We start from the raw sequence: 21,634 nt of genomic DNA on the forward strand, positions 1-21,634 counted from the left end.
GAGAGAGACATTGCAATTCTTAAATGGTGTGCATATGACTCAGATTTTACGCCGAATAAACCGGATGCTAGATTTAAGGACTGGACAGCTAAAGGAATAACAGCTATTTGCAATATAATGAAAGAAGGAACACTGTTCAGTTTTGAAATGCTGAAAGAGAAACACTTACTAGAAAAACAAGACTTTTACCGGTGTTTACAGATGCGACAGTATGTTAATAGGACGGTTAAAAATATAACCAAGGCAAGTACATATCTGATAGAGCTATTTAGAAAAGCATATAATTCAGACAACGGTAGTAGAATAATTTCAAGCGTTTATAAGGGTTTGTCAAATCTTAAAACACATTTGACTTCATACATTAAAACAAAATAAGAGAAGGAAGGAGGAAACAACAGGAATTCTGCAGATGCTGGAAATTCAAGCAACACACATCAAAGTTGCTGGTGAACGCAGCAGGCCAGGCAGCATCTCTAGGAAGAGGTGCAGTTGACGTTTCAGGCCGAGACCCTTCGTCAGGACTAACTGAAGGAAGAGTGAGTAAGAGATTAAATCTCTTACTCATTCTTCCTTCAGTTAGTCCTGACGAAGGGTCTCAGCCTGAAACGTCGACTGCACCTCTTCCTAAGGAAGGAGGAATACTAATATCTGAGGAAGACTGGACAATAATATGGAGGTATCAATGGAAGTGTACCAGTTCACAGAAATGGAGGGAGTTCGGGTGGAAAAACTTGATAAGATATTTTATTACACCCTCTCAGAAATCCCATTATAATAGTAACTCCCCTGCTTGCTGGAGAAATTGTGGAAATCAAAATGCAAACCATTATCATATTTTCTGGGATTGCCCTGTTATCAAAGACTATTGGAGTGGGATACATAATGCCCTACAAGACATCTTTAAATGTGAAATACCCTTAGAGAGTAAGACCATACATTTTAGGTATATACCTCAAGAATGGTTGAAAAGAGATAAATATTTAATGAACGTACTGCTGGTGGCTGGTGAAAAGACCCTTACCAGGAAATGGTTATCACAGGAGAGCCCAACTTTAAATGCATGGATCGAAATTACAATGGACATTTACAAAATGGAGAAGATAACAGCATCTGTTAATTATAAGTTGGAACAATTTTATTCATACTGGAAAAAATGGTTTAACTACAGAACACCTCATAGGCCTGATTTTATTCTCACAAGTCAATGAATATGTGGTAAAAAAAATCACTCCCTACTCTGTACAGAGTTTTCTTCTTTCGATTGTTCTTTCTTTCCTCTCCTTTCTATAAGTGTATACCTCAGATAAATATTATGTGGAAATTTGTGACAAATAAGATTATATGATATATATGTACAATATCTGAAATACATCTCATGAAAATGTTTGTTTGATGATGAAATTCAATAAAAAATAAATTACGAAAAAAAAGTGACGTGACATTCGCTGTCTTCCAATCCGCCGGGACCTGCCCAGAGTCTAGAGAGTTTTGGTAAATGATTACCAACCCATCTACTATAACCTCTGCCAATTCCCTCAGCACCCTGGGATGCATCCCATCAGGACCAGGGGACCTGGACATTCAGGCCCTCCAGTTTGCTCATCACTATCTCTTATAGTGACAGTGATTTTATTTAGGTCCTCACCTCCCATTTCGTCCACATCATTCTTCTTTGGCATATTAGACGTGTCCTCCACCGTAAAGACCAACACAAAATAGTCATTCAATGCCTCAGCCATTTCCTTATCACCCCGTATCAATTTCCCAGTCTCGACTTCCAAGGGATCTATGTTGACTTCAACCACTCTCTTCCGCTTTATATATTTATAAAAACTTTTGCTTTGTTTTTATATTTTGTGCTAATTTACTTTCATACTCTAACTTCCTTTTCCTTATTTCTTGTTTAGTTTTTTCTTTGTTGCTTTTTAAAGTTTTCCCAATCCTCCACTCTCCCACTATTCTTTGTGACTTTGTACGCATGAGCTTTTAATTTGATTCTATCTTTTATTTCCTTAGTTATCCAAGGCTGGCTCTCCCCACACTTCCTGTCCTTACTTTTGACTGGAATATACTTTTGTTGAGCACTGTGAAAAATCTCTTTGAAAGTATTCCACTGTTCCTCAACTGTCCTACCAAATAGCCTGTGCTCTCAGTCCACATTAACCAACTCCTCCCTCATCGTGTTGCAGTCTCCCTTGTTCAAGCATAATACACTAGTTTTAGATCTAACTATTTCATCCTCCGTCTGTATGCGAAGTTCAATCATACTATGATCACTCTTTCCAAGAGGAACTCTGACTGCAAGATCATTAATCTTACCTGTCTCATTGCACAGGACTAGATCTAATGTAGTATTTTCCCTTGTAGGTTCACTAACAAGCTGCTCAAGAAAGCCATCACGGATGCATTCTATGAAGTCCTCCTCCAGATTTCCTTAATCAACCTGATTCACCCAATTTATGTGGAAGTTAAACTCCCCCATGACAACTCCCATTCCGTTCTTACAAGCCTCAGTTATTTCTTGGTTAATCGCCTCTACCACTGCAATATTTTTTTTAGGTGGCCTGTAGACAACACCCACCAGTGATTTTTTTTTCCTTTACTATTCTTAATCTCTACCCAGGCGGTCTCAACATTCTGTTCTGTAGATCTTATATCGTCTTTCACAATTGCCCTGATCTCATCCTTAATTAAGAGTGCCACCTCCTTTGCCTTCCTGCCTATCTTTCCATATTACCTGATACCCTTGGATATTTAATTCCCAGTCATCTCCATCTTGCAACCAGGTTTCTGTAATGGCCACTAAATCATATGCCTTGGTACTGATCTGTGCCTCAAGTTCACTAACCTCGTTTCTAATACTACGGGCATTTAGATAAAGTGCCCTTATACTCATTGTCCTTTTAGAATCTAGTGACCTATACGATTTTTGCTTTTTATTTTTATGCACTCTACTCTTACTTTTTTTCCACTAACTCCAGCTTTGGTCTCTGCATCACTTCCATCTTCTTTTCTGTGTTGGTTCCCATCCCCCTACCATATTAGTTTAAAGTCTCCCCAACAGCACTGGCAGACAATCTCCCTAGGACATTGTTCCTGGCTCTGCCCAGATGTACACCGTCCAGATGGTACTGGTCCCACCTCCCCCTTAAGCAGTTCCAATGCCCCAAGAATCTGAAACTCTCCCTCCTGCACCACTGCTCAAGCCACATATTCACTCTAGCTATCCTGCTATTCCAACTCTGGCTAGCATGTGGCACCGGTAATAATCCTGAGATTTTTACCTTTGAGGTCCTACTCTTTAATTTTTCTCCTAGCTCCCTAAATTCAGCTTGTAGGACCTCATCCCGCTTTCTTCCTATATCGTTAATACCTACATACACCACGACAGCTGGCTGCTCACCCTCGCCTTTCAGAATGCCCTGCAGCCTCTCCGAGTCATCTCTGACCCTTGCACCCGGGAGGCACACACCATATGAGAGTCCTGTTTGCAGCCACAGAAGCTCCTCTCTACTCCCCTTACCATGGAATCCCCTACCACAACAGCTCCGCCACTCTTTTCCTTGCCCTCGTGCACAGCAGAGCCACCCACAGTGCCATGATCCTGGCTACTGCTGCCCTCACCTGATGAGCCATCTCCCCCAACAGACTCCAAAGCGGTATATCTGTTTTGGAGGGAGATGACTGCAGGAGACTCCTGTATTACCTTCCTGCGACTACTCATCCTGTTGGTCACCCATTCCCCATCTTTCCTTAGATCCTTAAACTGCAGTGTGACCAACTCACTAACTGTGCTATCCACAACATTCTCAGCATCTCGGATGCTCCAAAGTGAGTCCATGCGCAGCTCCAGTGCTGCCATGTGGTCTATCAGGAGCTGTGGATGGACACACTTCCTGCACACGTAGTCTTCCATAACCAGCTACCCAAAGCATTTCATTATTGTTGAGTTCAGTGTTAATGCAGGAGTGGGAGAAGGGGATGAGCAACTGCTAGTGGGAGTAGCTTATGGGGTAGCTCTGGCTGGGGGAAGAAGCCTTATGCCATATTAGTGTGCTTGTCCAGGAGGAAGCAACTGAAGAGTGAGAGAGTTTTAGCTGATTGCTGTGAAGAACCAATTGAAGGGGAGGTTATGACAGAGAACCAGTTGCTGGCGTGGGGCTGTTTCTGGGACAGGGACTCTCGGACTCCGGGGCCGGTTATTGGAAAGGGAAGTTGCTGTTGCTGTGTGTGTGTGTGTGTGTTGGGGAGGGACCAGTTGCTGGGGTGGGGCTGTTTCAGAGACAGAGAGACACTCCGACTCCGGGGCTGGTTATTGGAAAGGGAAGTTGCTGTTGCTGTGTGTGTGTGTGTGTTGGGGGGGGGTAGGGACCAGTTGCTGGGGTGGGGCTGTTTCTGAGACAGAGAGACACTCCGACTCTGGGACCGGTTGTTGGAAAGGGAAGTTGCTGTTGTTGTGTGTGTGTTGGGGTGGGGCTGTTTCAGAGACAGAGAGACTCTCGGACTCCGGGGCCGGTTATCGGAAAGGGAAGTTGCTGTTGCTGTGTGTGTGTGTGTGTTGGGTGGGGGGTAGGGACCAGTTGCTGGGGTGGGGCTGTTTCAGAGACAGAGAGACACTCCGACTCCGGGGTGGACGGCTGTTACGCGGTGACGTCAGTGTTGCGGCTATGTCTTGGCACCGGAAGTGTCGTCACACCGGGAGGCGCAGGAACGGCGGTGGGTTGGGGTTCTGCTGCCGGTGATTGCGAGGTTGTGTCAGCCGTGACCGAGCGGCTCTTCATCGTGAGTGGGGGCGTGGGGCTGGGGCGGTAAGGGCCCAGTTCGGATGTGTTGTCTTGGGTTGGAGCAGAGCGGTATTCTCTGTGTTAGCCCGTCCCCGGCCCTTCCCACAGTCAGTCCGCTGTGACTGGGCAGGACCTGCTTCCCCTGGATCCGCCGTGATGTACATCTGTCGGGAACGACTGCTCGAGTGCTGTCACTCTGTTAGATCACGGCTGAAATATATGCCCCCACCCCCACTTTCTTCCTCCCCTACAGTGCCCGGCTCTTCTTACCCCTCCCGGCTGCTGGTCAACTCGTCCATCAGAGTGGTCATTCACCCTCTAAAAATTAGCTTGTTGGGGACTTTTTATTTAACAAGTCTGACTGGTTCTATTGTGCTGTCTTAATGTTTAGCCATTAGATTCTGAAATTTAAGCAATCTGTATACCTAGTCTCACGAGCAGCAGTAAAACAAGTTAGCTATTGAACAGCATTCGTGTTACCTGGTTTTACCGAAATGTGGAAAGTAAACAGTTGAGTGTGTCCATCAAACGTGACCTCCAATTATGTTAGGTGGTCAAAGTTGGAATCCAGCCATTACTTAAGAGGTGAATTTTAACATGTACTTGTCGATATCCTGTGGAACATACATATACCATATGTTATGTTAACGAAAGAGAATAATTTAGTAACTTTATGCTGTTCCTGTAATAACAAGTTATTCTGGATTGATTGTTAAGTGCTTTCACATGACCTGTATGACATACTTGGTATCTTAATTCTTTCAACTTGCTAATGTGGGATGAGGGTAACTGCTAACCATCACTGAATACCCTGCTTCACACTTTTCATCTGATAATATTTTGCCATTCAACTGAGTTGGCCTATCCTTCCTTGTTTCTATTCTTGTTTATCCAGTACAGCTACCAGATTGGATTCTAGTCCTAGTCATCTTCACTTGGCCACATCTATTTCTTGCCTGCATGCTCCCTGTTGGTAACCCCTGAAATCAAAGTTGTGTATATATGACAATGAATTCGAGCACATGTACACGCAGGTGGAATGAAAAACTGACTTGCAGCAGTTTCACAGGCACATAGCATCAGAGATAGAGCATTCACAAGAAAAACAGATCTAAGTTATAACAATTTTTATAATATCGTTTACTTGCCTCAGCCCTGAATTGACTCTGCATGGCACTCGCCTCAACCTTGGACTGGCTGTGTGACTGAACATGCATTCGGGGACTCTGCAGTTCATGTTCTGAATGTTATTTGTTTACATTTTTATTGTTTTCATGATCTTCCTTTTTTCACACATTGGGTGCTTGACATTCTTTGTTGTGCAGGGTTTTTTAAAATGGGTACTATTGTGTTTCTCTGTTTTGTGGCTGCCTGCAAGAGGACAAACTCAAGGTTGTAAATGATATACATACTTTCATAATAAGTGTTCTTTGAACTTTAATATGTCATGTTTCAGATGCCAATTGATGCCATCCAGCTCCACTTCACCATCATCTCTCCTATGTCACTGACCCCGTCAAACTGATTATCCAAATTCCGTTACTAGATCAGGAGACGTTTCCTCTCAACAAATATTGTAAAAGTTCAATGTACGTTTATTATCAAAGTATGTATGCAGTATACAACCTTGAGATTCGTCTTCCCACAGACAGCCGCGAAAACAAGAATCATAATGGAACCTATTTAAGGAAAACATCAAACACCTGATGTTGGTAATAGTTATTATCATCAGATTGCAAAAAATATGTCCCTTGGCCACCATCTCCAACTCTGTCAAAAAATGAAACAGACTGTTCATGACCTTCATGGCTTATTTGACAGTGAGATTAGCATCTGACAGCAGGACAATCTAATTCCAATTACATTTTGCCTTTCCAGATTTACCACTGCCTAATGCTGAAACCCCCATTCATGCTTGTGTTAACTCTAGGCAAAATCTATAATTCTTTCTTCCTCTATCTCGACTTGCACCATTTTTCATTCACTCCTGAAATGTAATGATTTTTTTTTGCTTCCCATTTCAACACTGACTTTGGAAGTTCTCATTTGTAAATCCCATTGTGGGTTTAGTCATAAGAAATAGGAGCAGGAGTAGGCCATCTGGCCCATTAAGTTTGCTCTGCCATTCAATAAGATCATGGCTGATCTGGCCAGGGACTCATCTCTGCCTACCTGCCTTTTCCTCATAACCCTCAATTCTCCTACTATGCAAAAATCTATCCAACCTTGTTTTAAACCTAACCTAGGTAGCCTCCACTGCTTCATTGAGCGGAGAATTTCACAGATTCACCACTCTCTGGAAAAAGCAGTTCCTCCTCATCTCTGTCCTAAATCTACTTCCCTGAATCTTGAGGCTATGTCCCTAGTTCTAGTCTCACTTACCAGTGGAAACAATTTTCCTGCCTCTCTTATTTATCCATTTCATTATTTTATATGTTTCTGTAAGATCTCCTCCCATTCTTCTGAATTCCAGCGAATACAGTCCCAAGTGACTCAATCTCTCCTCACAGTCTAACCCCCTCATCTCTGGAATCAACCTGGTGAACCTCCTCTGCACCACCTCCAAGGCCAGTACATCCTTCCTCAAGTAAGGAGACCAGAACTGCACACAGTACTCCAGATGTGACCTCACCAGTACCCTGTACAGTTGGAGCATAACCTTCATATTCTTCTGTTTAATCCCTCTAACAATGAAGGCCGACATCCCATTTGCTTTCTTGATAGCCTGCTGCACCAGCAAACCAACCTTTTGTGATTCATGCACAAGCACTCCCAAGTCCCTCTGCACAGCAGCATGCTGCAATTTTTTACCATTGAAATAATAATCTGCTCTTCCATTTTCCTCACATCCTTTCAGCCAGAGTTTGAACAGGGGTCTTGAAGGCTTGTAAACAGTCATTTTCTTTTTATCACCTTTAGCCATGCCTTCTGTGTAGGGCTTAAATTCTGGAAGTTTCTCTACAGACCTGGATTTCTGTCTCCCACTTGTCCTTTAATGTTTTTGAAGGCCTATTTCTTTATCATTATCTCTAGTTTCATTGATGATATTCCACTGATACCAATACCTAATGGCTACATGGATAGATAGGGTGGTTAATTGGGCATATGACATGCTTGGGGAATAGAATATAAAAGCTGGGGTGATATATTGAAACCACAACACACTGCTTAGTCTGCACTTGGAGTATCATGCGCATCTTTGGTCATCGTACTCTCAGAAAGATGTGATTGTCTTGGAGAGAGTGCAGAAGAGATTCCCCAGAATGGTGTGAGTTGGATAGGCTAAGCGTGAAGGGTATGTAATGTGTCTTTTACCCTTAGTAGAGGTATTAAAATAGAGGCAATAGGTTTCTGATGAGGGGGAAGAGTTTTAAAGAGGATTTGAGGAAGATGTTTTTGTAAGAATGGCTAATGCGCTGCTAGAGGAGGTGGTGGAGGGATCCTACCGGAAGCAGAAGTATCAAGGCTGTGAGTTCAAAAGCTGGGGAGCTATGTTGCACCTGTATAACACTTTAGTTAGGCTGCATTGGGGAGTAATGACATTAAATTCTAGTTGCCACATGCTAGGTAGGATATGGAGAATTTGGAGAGGGTGAGAAAGAGGTTTATCCGGATGCTGCCTGGATTAGAGGGTGTGGGTTATGAGGAGAGCTTGAACACACTTTTCTCTGGAGCAGTGGAGGTTCAGGGGAAACCTGACAGAAGCTTTAGTAGGGCACAGGCAGCTGGTACATTTTTCTCCCAGGTTGAAATGTCTAATGCGTTTAAGGTGAGAGGTGTGCAGGGAAAGTTTTTTTGTATAGAGCCTGGAAAATACTGCAGGAGTTGGTGTGCTGGATGGTGAAGGCAAATATGAAAAATGCATTCAATAAGCTCTTAAGTAGGCACATGGATGTGCAGAGGATGGAGAGAGATGGACATTGTGTAAGCAGAAGGGTGTAGTTTAGTTAGACATTTAATTAATTTGGAAAAACATCATGTGCTGTACTGGTCTATGTTTGAGACATTTTGAAAGGCACTTAAGTAGACAAGGCAAAGAAGGATATAGTCATAGTGCAGACATCAGGGATTAGTGTAAGTGGGCAAAAACATGGGCTTTGCACATGATGGGCTCAAAATTTCAATGCTGTGCAACTGAATTTATAAAACATCCTGAGATGTCTTACTGCAATTTACTATAAATGTTCGATCAGAGACAATGTGGTGGGTGTGTTTAGTACAAGTGCTACTTCACAATTTAAGGAATCCTGGTTCAATTGTGACTTGCAGTGCAGTCTCTATTTCTGCTCCAGTTTCCTCCCTCATCTGTACATTTTTCAGCTAGCACAACTTTGGAGGAAAAGATTAGTTTCTTGTTTTTTTTTGTTCACTCACTCCTAAGTGAATTTTTTTCAGTATCTCAAAGTTTTGGGTAGTTATATTTTATTTATGAGGTAATGAGTGCAGAGATTTACCAGGATGCTGCCTGCATTAGAGAGCATGTCTTATGATGATAGGTTGAGTGAGCTAAGGTTTTTCTTTTTGGAGTGAAGGGGGATGAGAGGTGACTTGATGGAGGTGTACAAGATAAGTGGATAGCCAGAGATGTTTTTCCCAGGACAGAAATGGCTAATACAATGGGGGTATAATTTTAACGTGATTGGATTAAAGGGGTAAGTTTTTTACACAGACGGGTGAATATGTGGAGCGCCATGCCGGGGTGGTGATAGAGGCAGCTAGTTGGATAGACACATGGATGATGGGAAAATTGAGGGTTATGTAGGAGGGAAGTCAGATTGATCTTAAAGAGAAGGTTAAAACCTTGGTGCAGCATCATGGTACAAAGGATATGTAGTGTTCTTTGTTCCAATTCTGTCGGGATGAATTTCAGTAACCTGATTGACCGTATTACCAGGGGTGGGACTGGTCACCTATAATGGCAATAGGGAAGAATAAATTTATGGAGGAATTAATGTATATAGAAATGGTATGTGAGGCAGCACAAACCCGGTGGAATTAATGGACCTCTTATCTATCACATGGAATATTCATGGCTGATTACAACTGGCAATGATAATCCGGAGTTCACACCCCAAAAGAAAACTCTTGTGGCTGGTGTTGATTGAACATTTTCAAAATTAAGAGGTTAATCTTTCAATAGCAGCAAACTTGGATGCTGGTAATTGGAGATTGAAACAAAATGATAGATCCAGTATCTGTCAGGACAGGAAAGGAGCTGTCATTTCCAGTCAGTGAGCTGGTTGTCAGAACAAATCATTAAGCAGAAACATTAACTATTTGAAATTTTGTTTCCTCAGTTGATGTCTGCCTATGTTAATGTTCTATCTGCCTCTACACGTCCCCCCATTCAGGGCCCCAAACAGTCCTTCCAGGTGATGTGACACTTCACCTGTGTGTCTGTTGGGGTCATAAACTGTGTTTGGTGCCTCCCGGGATGGCCTTCTGTATATCAGTGAGACCCGACATAGGTTGGGAGACCACTTCGCCAAGTACCTATGTGCCGTCTGCCAGAAAAAGCAGGATCTCCCAGTGGCCATCCATTTCAATTCCACTTTCCATTCCCATTCCAATATGTCGTGATGAGGCCACTCTCATTCTGTCTGGGTAGCCTCCAATCTGATGGCACGTACATTGATTTCTCGAACTTCTGGTAGTGCCCTCCCCCCCCCCCCTTCACCAGTCCCCATTCCCTTTTTCCTCTCTCGCCTTATCTCCTTGCCCACCCCTTGCCTCTCTCTGGTGTTCCTCCTTACTTTCTTCTATGGCCTTCTGTCCTCTTCAGACTCCTCCTCCTCTTTCACTAATCAACTTCCCAACTCTTTACTTCAGGTTTCACCTATCACCTTGTGTTTCTCTCTCCCTCCCCCACCTTTTAAATCTACTCCTCAACTTTTTTTATCCAGTCTTGCCGAAGAGCCTTGGCCTGTAATACCGACTGTAGTACTCTTTTCCATGAATGCTGCCTAGTCTACTGAGTTCCTCCACCATTTTGTGTGTGTTGCTTGGATTTCCAGCATCTGCATATTTTCACTTGTTTGTGAGAGGAAGAATCCTCTCCACCTCCACACTATCTAGCCCTTTCAACATTCAGTAGGTTACAATGAGATCCCCTCGCATTCTTCTAAATTCCAGTGAGTACAGGTCCAAAGCTGCCAAATGCTCTTCATGTGTTAACCTCTTCATTCCTGGAATCATCCTCATGAACCTCCTCTGGACCCTCTCCAATGACAACAAATCCTTTCTGCGATATGGGGCCCAAAATTGTTGATAGTACTCCAAATATGGCCTGACTAGTGTCTTATAAATCTTCGGCGTTACTTACTTGTTTTTATATTCTATTCCCCTTGAAATAAATGTCAGCATTGCATTTGCCTTCTGTAAATTAATCTTCTGGGAGTCTTGCACAAGGATTTCCTCTGCACCTCTGATGTTTGAATTTTCTCCCCATTTAGATAATAGTCTTCACGTCCATTATCATACATTTCCCAACGCTGTACTCCATCTCCCACTTTTTAGCCCCTTTTTCCAATTTGTCCTGCTGCAATCGCATTGCTTCCTCAGCACTACCTACCCTTCCATCTATCTTTGTATCATCTGCAAACTTTGCCACAAAGTCATCATTTCCATTATCCAAGTCATTGACAATGTAAAAAGTAGTGATCCCAATACTGATACCTGAGGAACACCACTAGTCACTGGCAGCCAACCAAAAAAGGCCCCCTTTATTCCCACCGGCTGCCTCCTGCCTGTCAGCCATTCCTCTATTCATTCCAGTATCTTTCCTGTAACACCATGGGATTTTTATCTTGTTAAGCAGCCTCATGTGTGGCACCTTATCAAATGCATGAGGTTACATGGTGAAGGAGAATCCTAAGGGATTCTACAGATATATTAAGAGTAAAGGGATTGCAAGGGACAAAATTGGTCCTCTGGAAGATCAGAATGATAATCGAAAGAGATGGGGGGGAGATCATAAATGGATTTTTTCCATCTGCATTTACTCAGGAGATGGACACAGAGTCTACAAAAGCGAGGCAAAGCAGCAGTGAGGTCATGGACCCTGAACAGATTACAGAGGAGGAGGTGTTTGCTGTTCTGAGGCAAATCTGGCTAGATATATCCCCAGGGCCTGACGATGTATTCCCTCAGACCCTGTGGGAGGCAATTGCAGAAACTGCAGGGGCCCTAGCAGAGATATTTAAATCATCCTTAGCGACCGTTGAGGTACCGGACAATTAGAGGATAGCTAATATTCTGCTATTTAAGAAGACTCTTAAAATAAAGCAGGAAATTATATCCTGTCATCAGTAGTGGAAAAGTTATTGGAAAGTATTCTAAGGGACCAGAGTGGTAGTAGATGGTTGCCTGTCTGACTGAAGGCATGTGACCAGTGGAATGCCACTGGGTCTGTTGCTTGTCATCTATATCAATAATCTGGATGATAATGTAGTTAACTGGATCAGCAAATTTGCGGATGGTACCGAGATTCCAGGTATAGTGGACAGCAAGGAAGATTATCGTGGCCTGCAGAGGAATCTGGATCAGCAGGAAAAAGAGGCAAATGGAATTTAATGTAGACAAATGTGAGCCGTTGCACTTTGGTAGAACCAACCAGGGTAGGTCTTACACAGTGAACGGAAGAAGTGTGATAGAACAAAGGGATCTGAAAATACAGGTCAATAATCCATTGAAAGTGGTATCATGGGTAGAGAGTGTTGTAAAGAAAGCTTTTGGCCCATTGGCCTTTGTAAATCAAAGTATTGAATACAGAAGTATTGGGGTGTTAAGTTGAAGTTGTATAAGACATTATGAGGCCTAATTTGGAGCATTGTGTGCAGTTTTGGTCACCTACGATGTAAGTAAAGTTGAAAAAGTACAGAGAAAATTTAGAAGGATGTTGCTGGGTCTGGAGGACGTGAATTATTAGGAAAGATTGAATAGGTTAGGACTTTATTCCTTAGAAATTAGAAGACTGAGAGGAGATTTGATAGAGATATACAAGATGATGAGAGATATTTACAAGGTCAATGCAAGCAGGCTTTTTCCACTCAGGTTGGGTGGAACTACAACCAGAGAGCATGGGTTAAGGGTGAAAGGTAAAAGGTTTAAGGTGAACATGAGGGGAAACTTCTTCACTCGGGGTCATGAGAGTGTGGAATGAGTTTGACAGTACAAGTGGTGCATGCAAGCTCGATTTCAATGTTTAAGCAAAATTTGGATAGGTACATGGATGGTAGGAAATGGAGGGCTCTGGTGCAGGATAATGGGAGTAGGCAGTTTAACTGGATTTGGCATGGGCTAGGTGGGCCATAGGGTCTGTTTCTGCACTGTACTTTTCTATGACTCTGACTCTAAAGAACCCAATTGAATACAGCCTTGCTTGTAGCTCTCTAGTCTGAGAAGGGCAGAGGTGCTCCTAATTCTGAGGCTTTCAATCTGTGATTTGGAGGTGATAGGATTGCATTTGGTGTAGCTGTCTGTGCCTACAAGTCATTAAGGAAATTGAATCATTAGGAAAAGTTAATTTTATTGGGCATCTTAAAGCGTGGTGGTCAGATGAAGGATTGTGAGCAGATAACTAAAATTGTTATTTTTTTCATTATCTGTTTCAGTGAGAAAGTGAATCACCCACATTAACGAGTGAGACATACTTGATCCCAATGTCGGAACTATCTGCTCAGATTGTGCCTGCTTTTCAGGCTGGGCAGCCAAAGGAAACTACCTCAGAAAACACTCAGAACACCTCGGTGAGATGTCTATCTCTTCTGATTTAACACCATGTGCCCAGAGCATATCAATTTAAGGAAGTTGACAGGAAATTAGATTTTGGGTGGGCTGGGAAGATGAGAAGAGCATTTTATCTTCTTACAATCTGGAATGTGCTGGCTTGCAAGTGTTAGAAGCAAATTCAGCTGTAACTTTCGATGGAGAGTTAGATAAACAATTGAGTAATGATTGTATGGAAAAAGTGGGGCTAAGTGGAGAGTTCTACCAAAGGGTTGTCACTGGCATGATAGCCAGTAACCTTTAATGTGTTATTCTATATAAAAGTCTAGATATAATGGGCTCACTCAATGAGGAGCAATGACGTTAAGTTATTGACATCAAGTTAATGATTGTCTAGGGTTGAAGTCATTAAATGTCCAGGAGTAGAATATCCTTCTTAAGGATCAGTTCAGCTTGATTTTATTTAATCTTTGTTGCTCTACATTTTTGTCTCTAATTCAAGTGCTGATGACCTTCCCCTCCAATCAGCTAAATCTGAGGTTACTCTGTTTCAATATTAGATTGTTATAACATAGAAACATAGAAAATAGGTGCAAGAGTAGGCCATTCGGCCCTTCGAGCCTGCACCACCATTTATTATGATCATGGCTGATCATCCAACTCAGAACCCCGCCCCAGCCTTCCCTCCATACCCCCTGACCCCCGTAGCCACAAGGGCCGTATCTAACTCCCTCTTAAATATAGCCAATGAACTGGCCTCAACTGTTTCCTGTGACAGAGAATTCCACAGATTCACCACTCTCTGTGTGAAGAAGTTTTTCCTAATCTCGGTCCTAAAAGGCTTCCCCTTTATCCTCAAACTGTGACCCCTCGTTCTGGACTTCCCCAACATCGGGAACAATCTTCCTGCATCTAGCCTGTCCAATCCCTTTAGGATCTTATACGTTTCAATCAGATCCCCCCTCAATCTTCTAAATTCCAACGAGTACAAGCCCAGTTCATCCAGTCTTTTGGGATAACATTTTGGGATCTTAGTCAGCAGAGACATCGTGGGCCTCTTCCTGTACTCTACTGTTCTATGTCCTATTTCAACTTAAATTATATTTTTTCCTTTCTATTCCAATATATAATAATCATTCCAGATATTCCCAAATATTATCTGGAATTATTTATTTTTCTCTGGGTCTCAGTATATTTGGTACAATTTATTTCTCCACTGTATGTTCACGTTATTTGTATATGGTTAAAGTGTGGATTTTGCATTGTGTTGGAGAGATACATCAGTAATGATGACACCAAGTACATCAGATTGTTGTAAAAAAATAGTTTGATTCATTAATGCCCTTCAAGGAAGAAGATCTGACCTCCTTCATGAGTCTGATCCAGAGGTCAGTCTGAGCCACCAAGAGTCATTAACCTTTAAAATTCCTCAAACGATCTAATAAATCACAGTTGGGAATAGGCAATAAATTCAGGACTTGCCTGTAATGCCCAGATCTTTAAAAAATATTTTAAAAATGTGACATTGTTAAAGCTTTGATACTACTGCAGTCAGCACATCTCTGACATAGTTTAATCCAGTGGATCGTAAGCTTGCATGTTTCTCATGATTGATCCATGGAGAGAGCATCTGTATACTGGTGCTGCCAATTCATGCCTTTCCAAATGACTTGGGTTGGAGGTTCTGCTTTGGCGAAGAATGTGTTGGCTTTATTAAACAACCCATTCATCACCTTAACTTTTCTTGCAGATTTTTCAGACTTCTTAATTTGTGCTATTCAGTTAGATTATTTTTCACTTTAGGGTTGAGCTCTTCACTAAGCAATCTTTTATTTCTTCTTATTACTTTGTATTTGCACAAATCTTATTTTGCACATTGATTATTTGTCAGTCTTTATGTGTAGTTTTTCATTGATTCTATTGTATTTTTTATTCTACTGTGCTCGAAACAAAATGAATCTCAGCATAGTATATGGTGTCAAATCTTTACTTTGATAATAAATTTGCTTTGAACTTTTCACTATTATTATAGTTTGTAATTTCACCAGTTCTTCTGTGATTTGTCTGTACTGAACATCACATTGGGAGTAGTAGGTTGGCATTTCCTGGGGTATTGTAGAAATTTTTAATCTCTCTCTGCTTCTGTCTGAGGTCTTCACCTTCTTTAAGAAGACCACTATCATACCAGTACCCAAGTAAAACAAGGTAATGTGCCTTTATGACTGCCTCCAGTGGTCTGGCATTCATAATCTTGAGAGCTTCAGGAGGCTAGTCATGGCACCCATTAATTCTAGCGGCCTGGAGATCCACTGCGATTCACCTACTGCCAAAACAGGTCTCTGGCAGGGGCCGTCTCTCTGGTCCTACGCTAATTTCTCTGCAGCATCAGGACAATAAAGGTACCTATGCTAGACTATGTATTAACTACAACTTCTCCTTCAATTCTATAACTCCAAGCGAGTTCATCTCCAAACTCCCAAAGCTGGGGCTCATCTCCTTGCTTTGCAACTGGATCCTTGATCAACTGACTGCTATAGTAAGTTAGGTTATAACACCTGTTCTATGATTATCTTCAACGCTGGCACCCCACAAGGCTGCAAATTCAGCCTCTTACTCCACTCACGCCTGCGTGGCTCAGTTCTGCTCGAACTCCACCTGCAAGCTTGCAGGTAGTAACTTACCTCAAAAAATGATGAGTCGAAGGAGATAGTGAGCCTAGTGACAGGGTGTCGTGACAACCACCTTTCCCTCTGAATGTCAGCAAAACAAAAGAGCTGGTCTTTGAATTCGGAAGAGAGGAAGGGTGCACATGCATGTGCTTACATCAATGATGCTGAGGTAATGGGGTTAATTTCCTAGGTGTGAACATCACCAATATTTTCTCCTAGTCCAACCACATTGACGCCATGGCTAAGAAAGCTCACTAACGCTTCTACTTCCTCAGAGGGCTAGAGAAACTTGATCCTCACCAATTTTTAACAATGCATCACTCTGGGTGCCTCACATGGCTACTGCTCTGCACATCACTACAAGGAACTGCAGAGAATTGTGGACACAGCTCAGCACATTGTGGAAGCCAGCCTTTTCTATATGGACGTTGTCTGTACTGCTTGCTGTCTCAGTAAAGCAGCCAAAATTGATCCCACCCACAATGGATGTTCTCTCTTCTCACCAAACCCTGCTCCCACCCCCCCCCCCCCCAAATTGGGCAGGAAATACAAAAACCTGAAGCCAGGCTCAAGGACAACTTATCTCCTGCTATGATAAGGCAATTGAATGTTTCTTCCTACAATAAGATGGACTCTTGACCTCCCAATCTACCTCAATGTAACTGCGCCATATTATTACCTATGCTACACTTTCTCTGTACTGTAACACTGTTTTCTCTTTTAAGTACTACCTCAATGCTCTGAATTGATCTGTATGAACAGAAGGCAAGTCGAGACCTTTTCACTGTACCTCTACGTGTGACAACAATAGATCAGTTATTTACCATATTCTTTCCCGTTCAGCCCTTGGCACTTTAACAGGTCCTTAAGACTGCTGAGTAGGTTACCAGCCACTCATTCCACAAACCCCATTTTATTCTCTCCACATTCCCAATAACTCCACCTAGATTCTGCCACTTCCCTACACTAGGGGCAGCTCACGGTGGCCAAACTACCTACCAGCCTACACATCCCTGGGATCTGAGATGAAACCAGAGCACCTGGGGAAAGCCCACACATTCACTGAGAGAATGTGCAAATGCTACGTGCACACCAGTGGAGATTAGGATTGAATCACACTAATTGTCAGGCAGCAGCTCCATAAATTTTTTTTTAAGGCCCATGAATGCTGCTCCAAATTTTACGAATTGAATCGCTACTTGGAGGTTGGGTAACGTGATTTCAAAATGTAGTTAGAATCCACAGGTAGTTGGGAAAATTGTAAGATCTGGAGTGTTCTTGCATTTGGCCCATCAAGTCTGCTCCACCGTTTCATCATGGTTGATCCACTTTTCCCCTCAGTCCCAATCTCCTGCCTTGCCCGTATCCCTTCATACCCTGACTAATCAAGAAACTACAACCTCTGCCTTAAATGTAGGTAGATACTTTAGTGATCCCAAAGGAAGTGACAGTGTCACAGTAGCATTACGAGTGCACAGATATACAAATATTAGAAGGGAAGTAAGAAAGAATAAAAAAAATAAGTTACTTCAAACAGTCTAACAGGAGGGGGGCTGTAGGTTGAGTCATTATAGAGTCTAAGGACTGAGGGTAAGATTTACCTCATATAGCGCTCTTTAGAGCAGCGCAGTTGTCTTAGTCTATTACTAAAAGTCCTCCTCTGTCCAGCCAAGGTGGCAGGCAGAGGGTAAGGGACATTGTCTAGAATTTCCAAGATTTTCTGTAGGGTTCTTTGTTCTACCACAGCCTCCAGTGTGTGCATTTTGACTCCTATAACAGAGCCAGCCTTTCTAATCAGTTCATTGAGCCTGTTGGCATCACCCGTGTTGATGCCATTGCCCCAACACACCACCACATAGAAGATTGTATTGGTGACAACAGACTGATAGAGCATGTGAGGAAGAGGCCTGCATACTCCAAAGGACCTCAATCTCCTCAGGAATTAGAGGTGACTCTGGCCCTTGTACACAGCCTTTGTGTTGATGCTCCACTCAAGTCTGTCATCCAGGTGCACCTCCAGGTACTTGTAGGTCCTCACCACATCCACGTCCTCACCATCATTCGTAACGGGGGCAGTGCAGGCTTAATGTTCCTAAAGTCCATCACCATCTCATTTGTCTTCCTGATGTTGAACTGCAGATGATCAGCTTGCACCATTTGACGAAGTCCTCCACCAGGGCCCTGTATTCATCCTCCTGTTCTCCCTTTATACACCCAACTATTGCAGAGTCATCAGAGAATTTCGGCAGATGACATGACTCAGTATTATATGTAAAGTCTGAGGTTTACAGGGAAAACAAGAAGGGAGCCAATACAGCCCCTTGTAGGGCTCCAGTGCTGATGAGCTGATTATAGCCGTGTCTGACACACAGCCCTAAAGCTGCACAACCGTGTTCAACCAGTTCGGTAGTCCATTGTCCAAGATACATTATTCAATATACATAAAGACTTAGCCTCCACAGTTGCCTGTGGCAACAAATTCCATAGATTCACCACTCTTTGTCAAAATAAATTCCTCCTCAACTCCGTTCTAAAAGGACATCTCTCTCTTCTGATGTTGTGTCCTCTGATCCTAGACTCTCCCACCATAGGAAACATCCTCTCCACATCCACACTATCAAGCCTTCTCACCATTCGATAGGTTTCCCCTCTTTTTTCTGAATTCCAGTGAACACAGGCCCAGAGCCATCAAACGCTCTTCATATGACGAGCTGTTCAATCCTGGAATCATTTTTGAGAGCCTCCTTTGAACCCTCTCCAGTATCAGTACATGCTTTCTAAGATAAGGGGCCCAGACCCACTCACAATACTTCATGTGAGGCCTCACCAGTGCCTTATAAAGCTTCAATGTTACATCAGGTTTAATATCACCAGCATATGTTGTAAAAATCTGTTAACTTTATGGCAGCTGTACAAAGAAATACATGATCAATAAATATCGAGAGAATTGAGTTTCATTAAGTATAAGGTTCATCCATTGTCATCGATGAAGACCTCGACACCATTAGTACTTTTCACGAGGTCGAGTTGCTAGCTCGACGCTCAACCCAGCACAGATGGAGAGCGTGCATGGGAGCCCGCCGGATTCGAACTCGGGACCTTTCGCCCTGAAGTCCAGCACTGATGCCACCACATCACCAGTTGGCTTAGCACTTGATTTGGATTTAAATGAGGGAGAGATGCGCAGCATCAGCCTCACTCTCTCTTCCCAATTCCCATCTGGATCCAGTGGCAAGACAAGATTCGAGACGGCTGGAAATGGGACTAGGCGCAGTGGATGACCAGGATGTCTTCTGTGTCTTGTCCAGCTCTACACGTTCCACGACGCTTGCAGAGACCGCCTTCTTGACCATTGGACCTTCCATTGGTCTCGTCCGCTCAATCCGCCGGAGTCTGTCTTCACATGCTGGGATAGACAACTCCCTATCTCACCGAGGGTTTGAGACCTGTCAGCTACCCTCACCTGGTTTAGCTGGCTTGTCGTAGCCGTTGCCTGGGGTGTGGCCGCTGTCGCATGCAAACAGCTAGGAGGAGTCGCAGGTGAGAGCGGAGTGCCAGGTGGGGACCAAAGGTGGACTAACCGCCCTGAAAAGGACGTGACATATTCCCCCACCAGAGGTGCTACCCCTCCCTGACACCCCATACACCCTACATTAAATATGTACCTCTATTAAATAGTTAAGTTAAAATAAGTAGTGAAAAGGGGAAGAAGCAGAGTGGGTCCCTTGATTTTACAATGGTAAAAATGAGAAGATGGCTTGTCCTGAATTGTGGGATTCCTTAATGATAGATGGCATCCTCCTCAGGCACTGCTCCTTAAGGATGTCTTGGATGCAACAGAAGCTAGTACCCCTGAGGGAGCTGACTAATTTTACATCCTTGCTTTTATATTCTAGTCCTCTTGAAATGAAGGCATTTGCCTTCCTCACCACCAATTTAACCTATAAATTATCCTCTAGGAAAACCTGCACAAGGACTCCCAAGTTCCTTTGTGCCTCACTTGTTTGTATCTTCTCTCCGTTTAGAGAATAGTCAACCCTTTAATTTCTTCTACCAAAGTACATGATGAGACACTTTGCCGACCCTATTCCAACTGCCACTTCTTTGTCCATTCTCCTAATACCCAAGTCCTTCTATAGCCTCTCTGTTTCCTCAAAACTACCTGCTCCCCCACCTATCTTTGTATCATCTGCAAACTTTACAATGGAGCCATTAATTCCATCATCCGAATCATTGACGTATGACCTAAAAAGAATCTGTTCCCTGTGGAACATCACTAGTCACCGGCAGCCAGCAGGAAGAGGCTCCCTTTATTCCCACTGTTTGCCTCCTGCCAATCAGATGATTTATTCATGCTAGAATCTTCCCTGTAATACCATGGAGACTGGAGGTCTCCCAGACTTCCCACATGGAGTACAAGACACTGCCCCAGAGCCATTTTCACTAAATTACAATGTCCTAACAGATGAGAAATGAACCAATAAAAACAGAAAGAGAGAAATTTACCAAATACTTAATCTCACCTAATGAGTCGAGGCCACTCTAAACACTGGCACATTCAAAAGAATGTCTGCTCTGCTTGCACTTAAATTATTTGTATTGGCCCTTTCTAAGTGAGCCCTAGAGAGGTTATTGTGAGGTATGGATGTCTGGGCTCTCTGCAGCTCAGATCAATACATGGTATGGGGTTGGGTTGATGTACTAGGCGTTAATTCATTTACTTTTGAGTGCTAATCAGGGAGATTTTCTTTTGACTTTCTTAGTAATTGAATTACCCAATAGTTAGTTTCTTATCTGTTTAAATTCTCAGCATTGGTTTAAAAATTATTTAACATGTGTACTAGCCCTTGTCCATCCATTACCTCTATCCTATCGTTGTTTAGCAGCAACTGGATTTTTAAATTTTCATCAATGTTTTTGATATCTTAGGCTGGGTCTTCCATTGTAACTTCCATCGGCCAAAACCATCAGCTTGCTTGGTCTGCATTACCTATTTCCAGATCTGCCATCTGTGTAGGTTGCAATCTCTGGAATTACTCGGGCTCTCACCTTCTCTACCCGTCTGTGCTTATTTAAGATGCTTGTTAAAGCCTGGGCTTAGCTTGAGCCAGTCTTTGTGGTCGGAAGAAAAAAACTGCAGGTCTGAGAAAGACTGGCATTAATCAGAATCAGGTTTATTATCACCATATACCCTGAAATTTGTTGTTTCACAGCAGAGTACAGTGCAAATATAAAAATGATTTTAAGCTGTGAAAACAGTGCAAAAAAACAGATAATGAAGTAGTGTTCATGAACAGTTCAGAAACTTGATGTTGGAGGGAAAGAAGCCTTTCCTGAAATGCTGAATGTGGGTTTTCAGGTTCCTGTACCTCCCTAATAGTACTAACAAAAAGAGAGTGCATCATGGATGGTGAGGGTCCTTAATGATGGATGCCACCACTTTGAGGTATCATT

General features: G+C 42.9%; 1 protein-coding gene across 4 annotated transcripts in view; it reads left to right on the forward strand.

The window, feature by feature from the left end:
* The first annotated feature begins 4,610 nt into the window (after window positions 1-4,610).
* LOC134349770 (presenilin-1-like) overlaps window positions 4,611-21,634 on the forward strand; it is a 137,599-nt gene continuing 120,575 nt past the window's right edge. The window contains exons 1-2 of one of the 4 annotated variants that reach the window (XM_063054641.1): window positions 4,611-4,716; window positions 13,397-13,531. In XM_063054641.1, coding sequence (XP_062910711.1) covers window positions 13,445-13,531 — 87 coding nt within the window. In that variant the 5' untranslated portion in view covers window positions 4,611-4,716; window positions 13,397-13,444. Of the gene's footprint in view, window positions 4,783-4,813; window positions 5,370-13,396; window positions 13,532-21,634 lie in introns of those variants that run through there. The other 3 variants (XM_063054632.1, XM_063054622.1, XM_063054650.1) reach the window with 3 other exon arrangements.

This window comes from Mobula hypostoma, chromosome 1 (genome assembly GCF_963921235.1).
Source record: "Mobula hypostoma chromosome 1, sMobHyp1.1, whole genome shotgun sequence".
NCBI lineage: Eukaryota > Metazoa > Chordata > Chondrichthyes > Myliobatiformes > Myliobatidae > Mobula > Mobula hypostoma.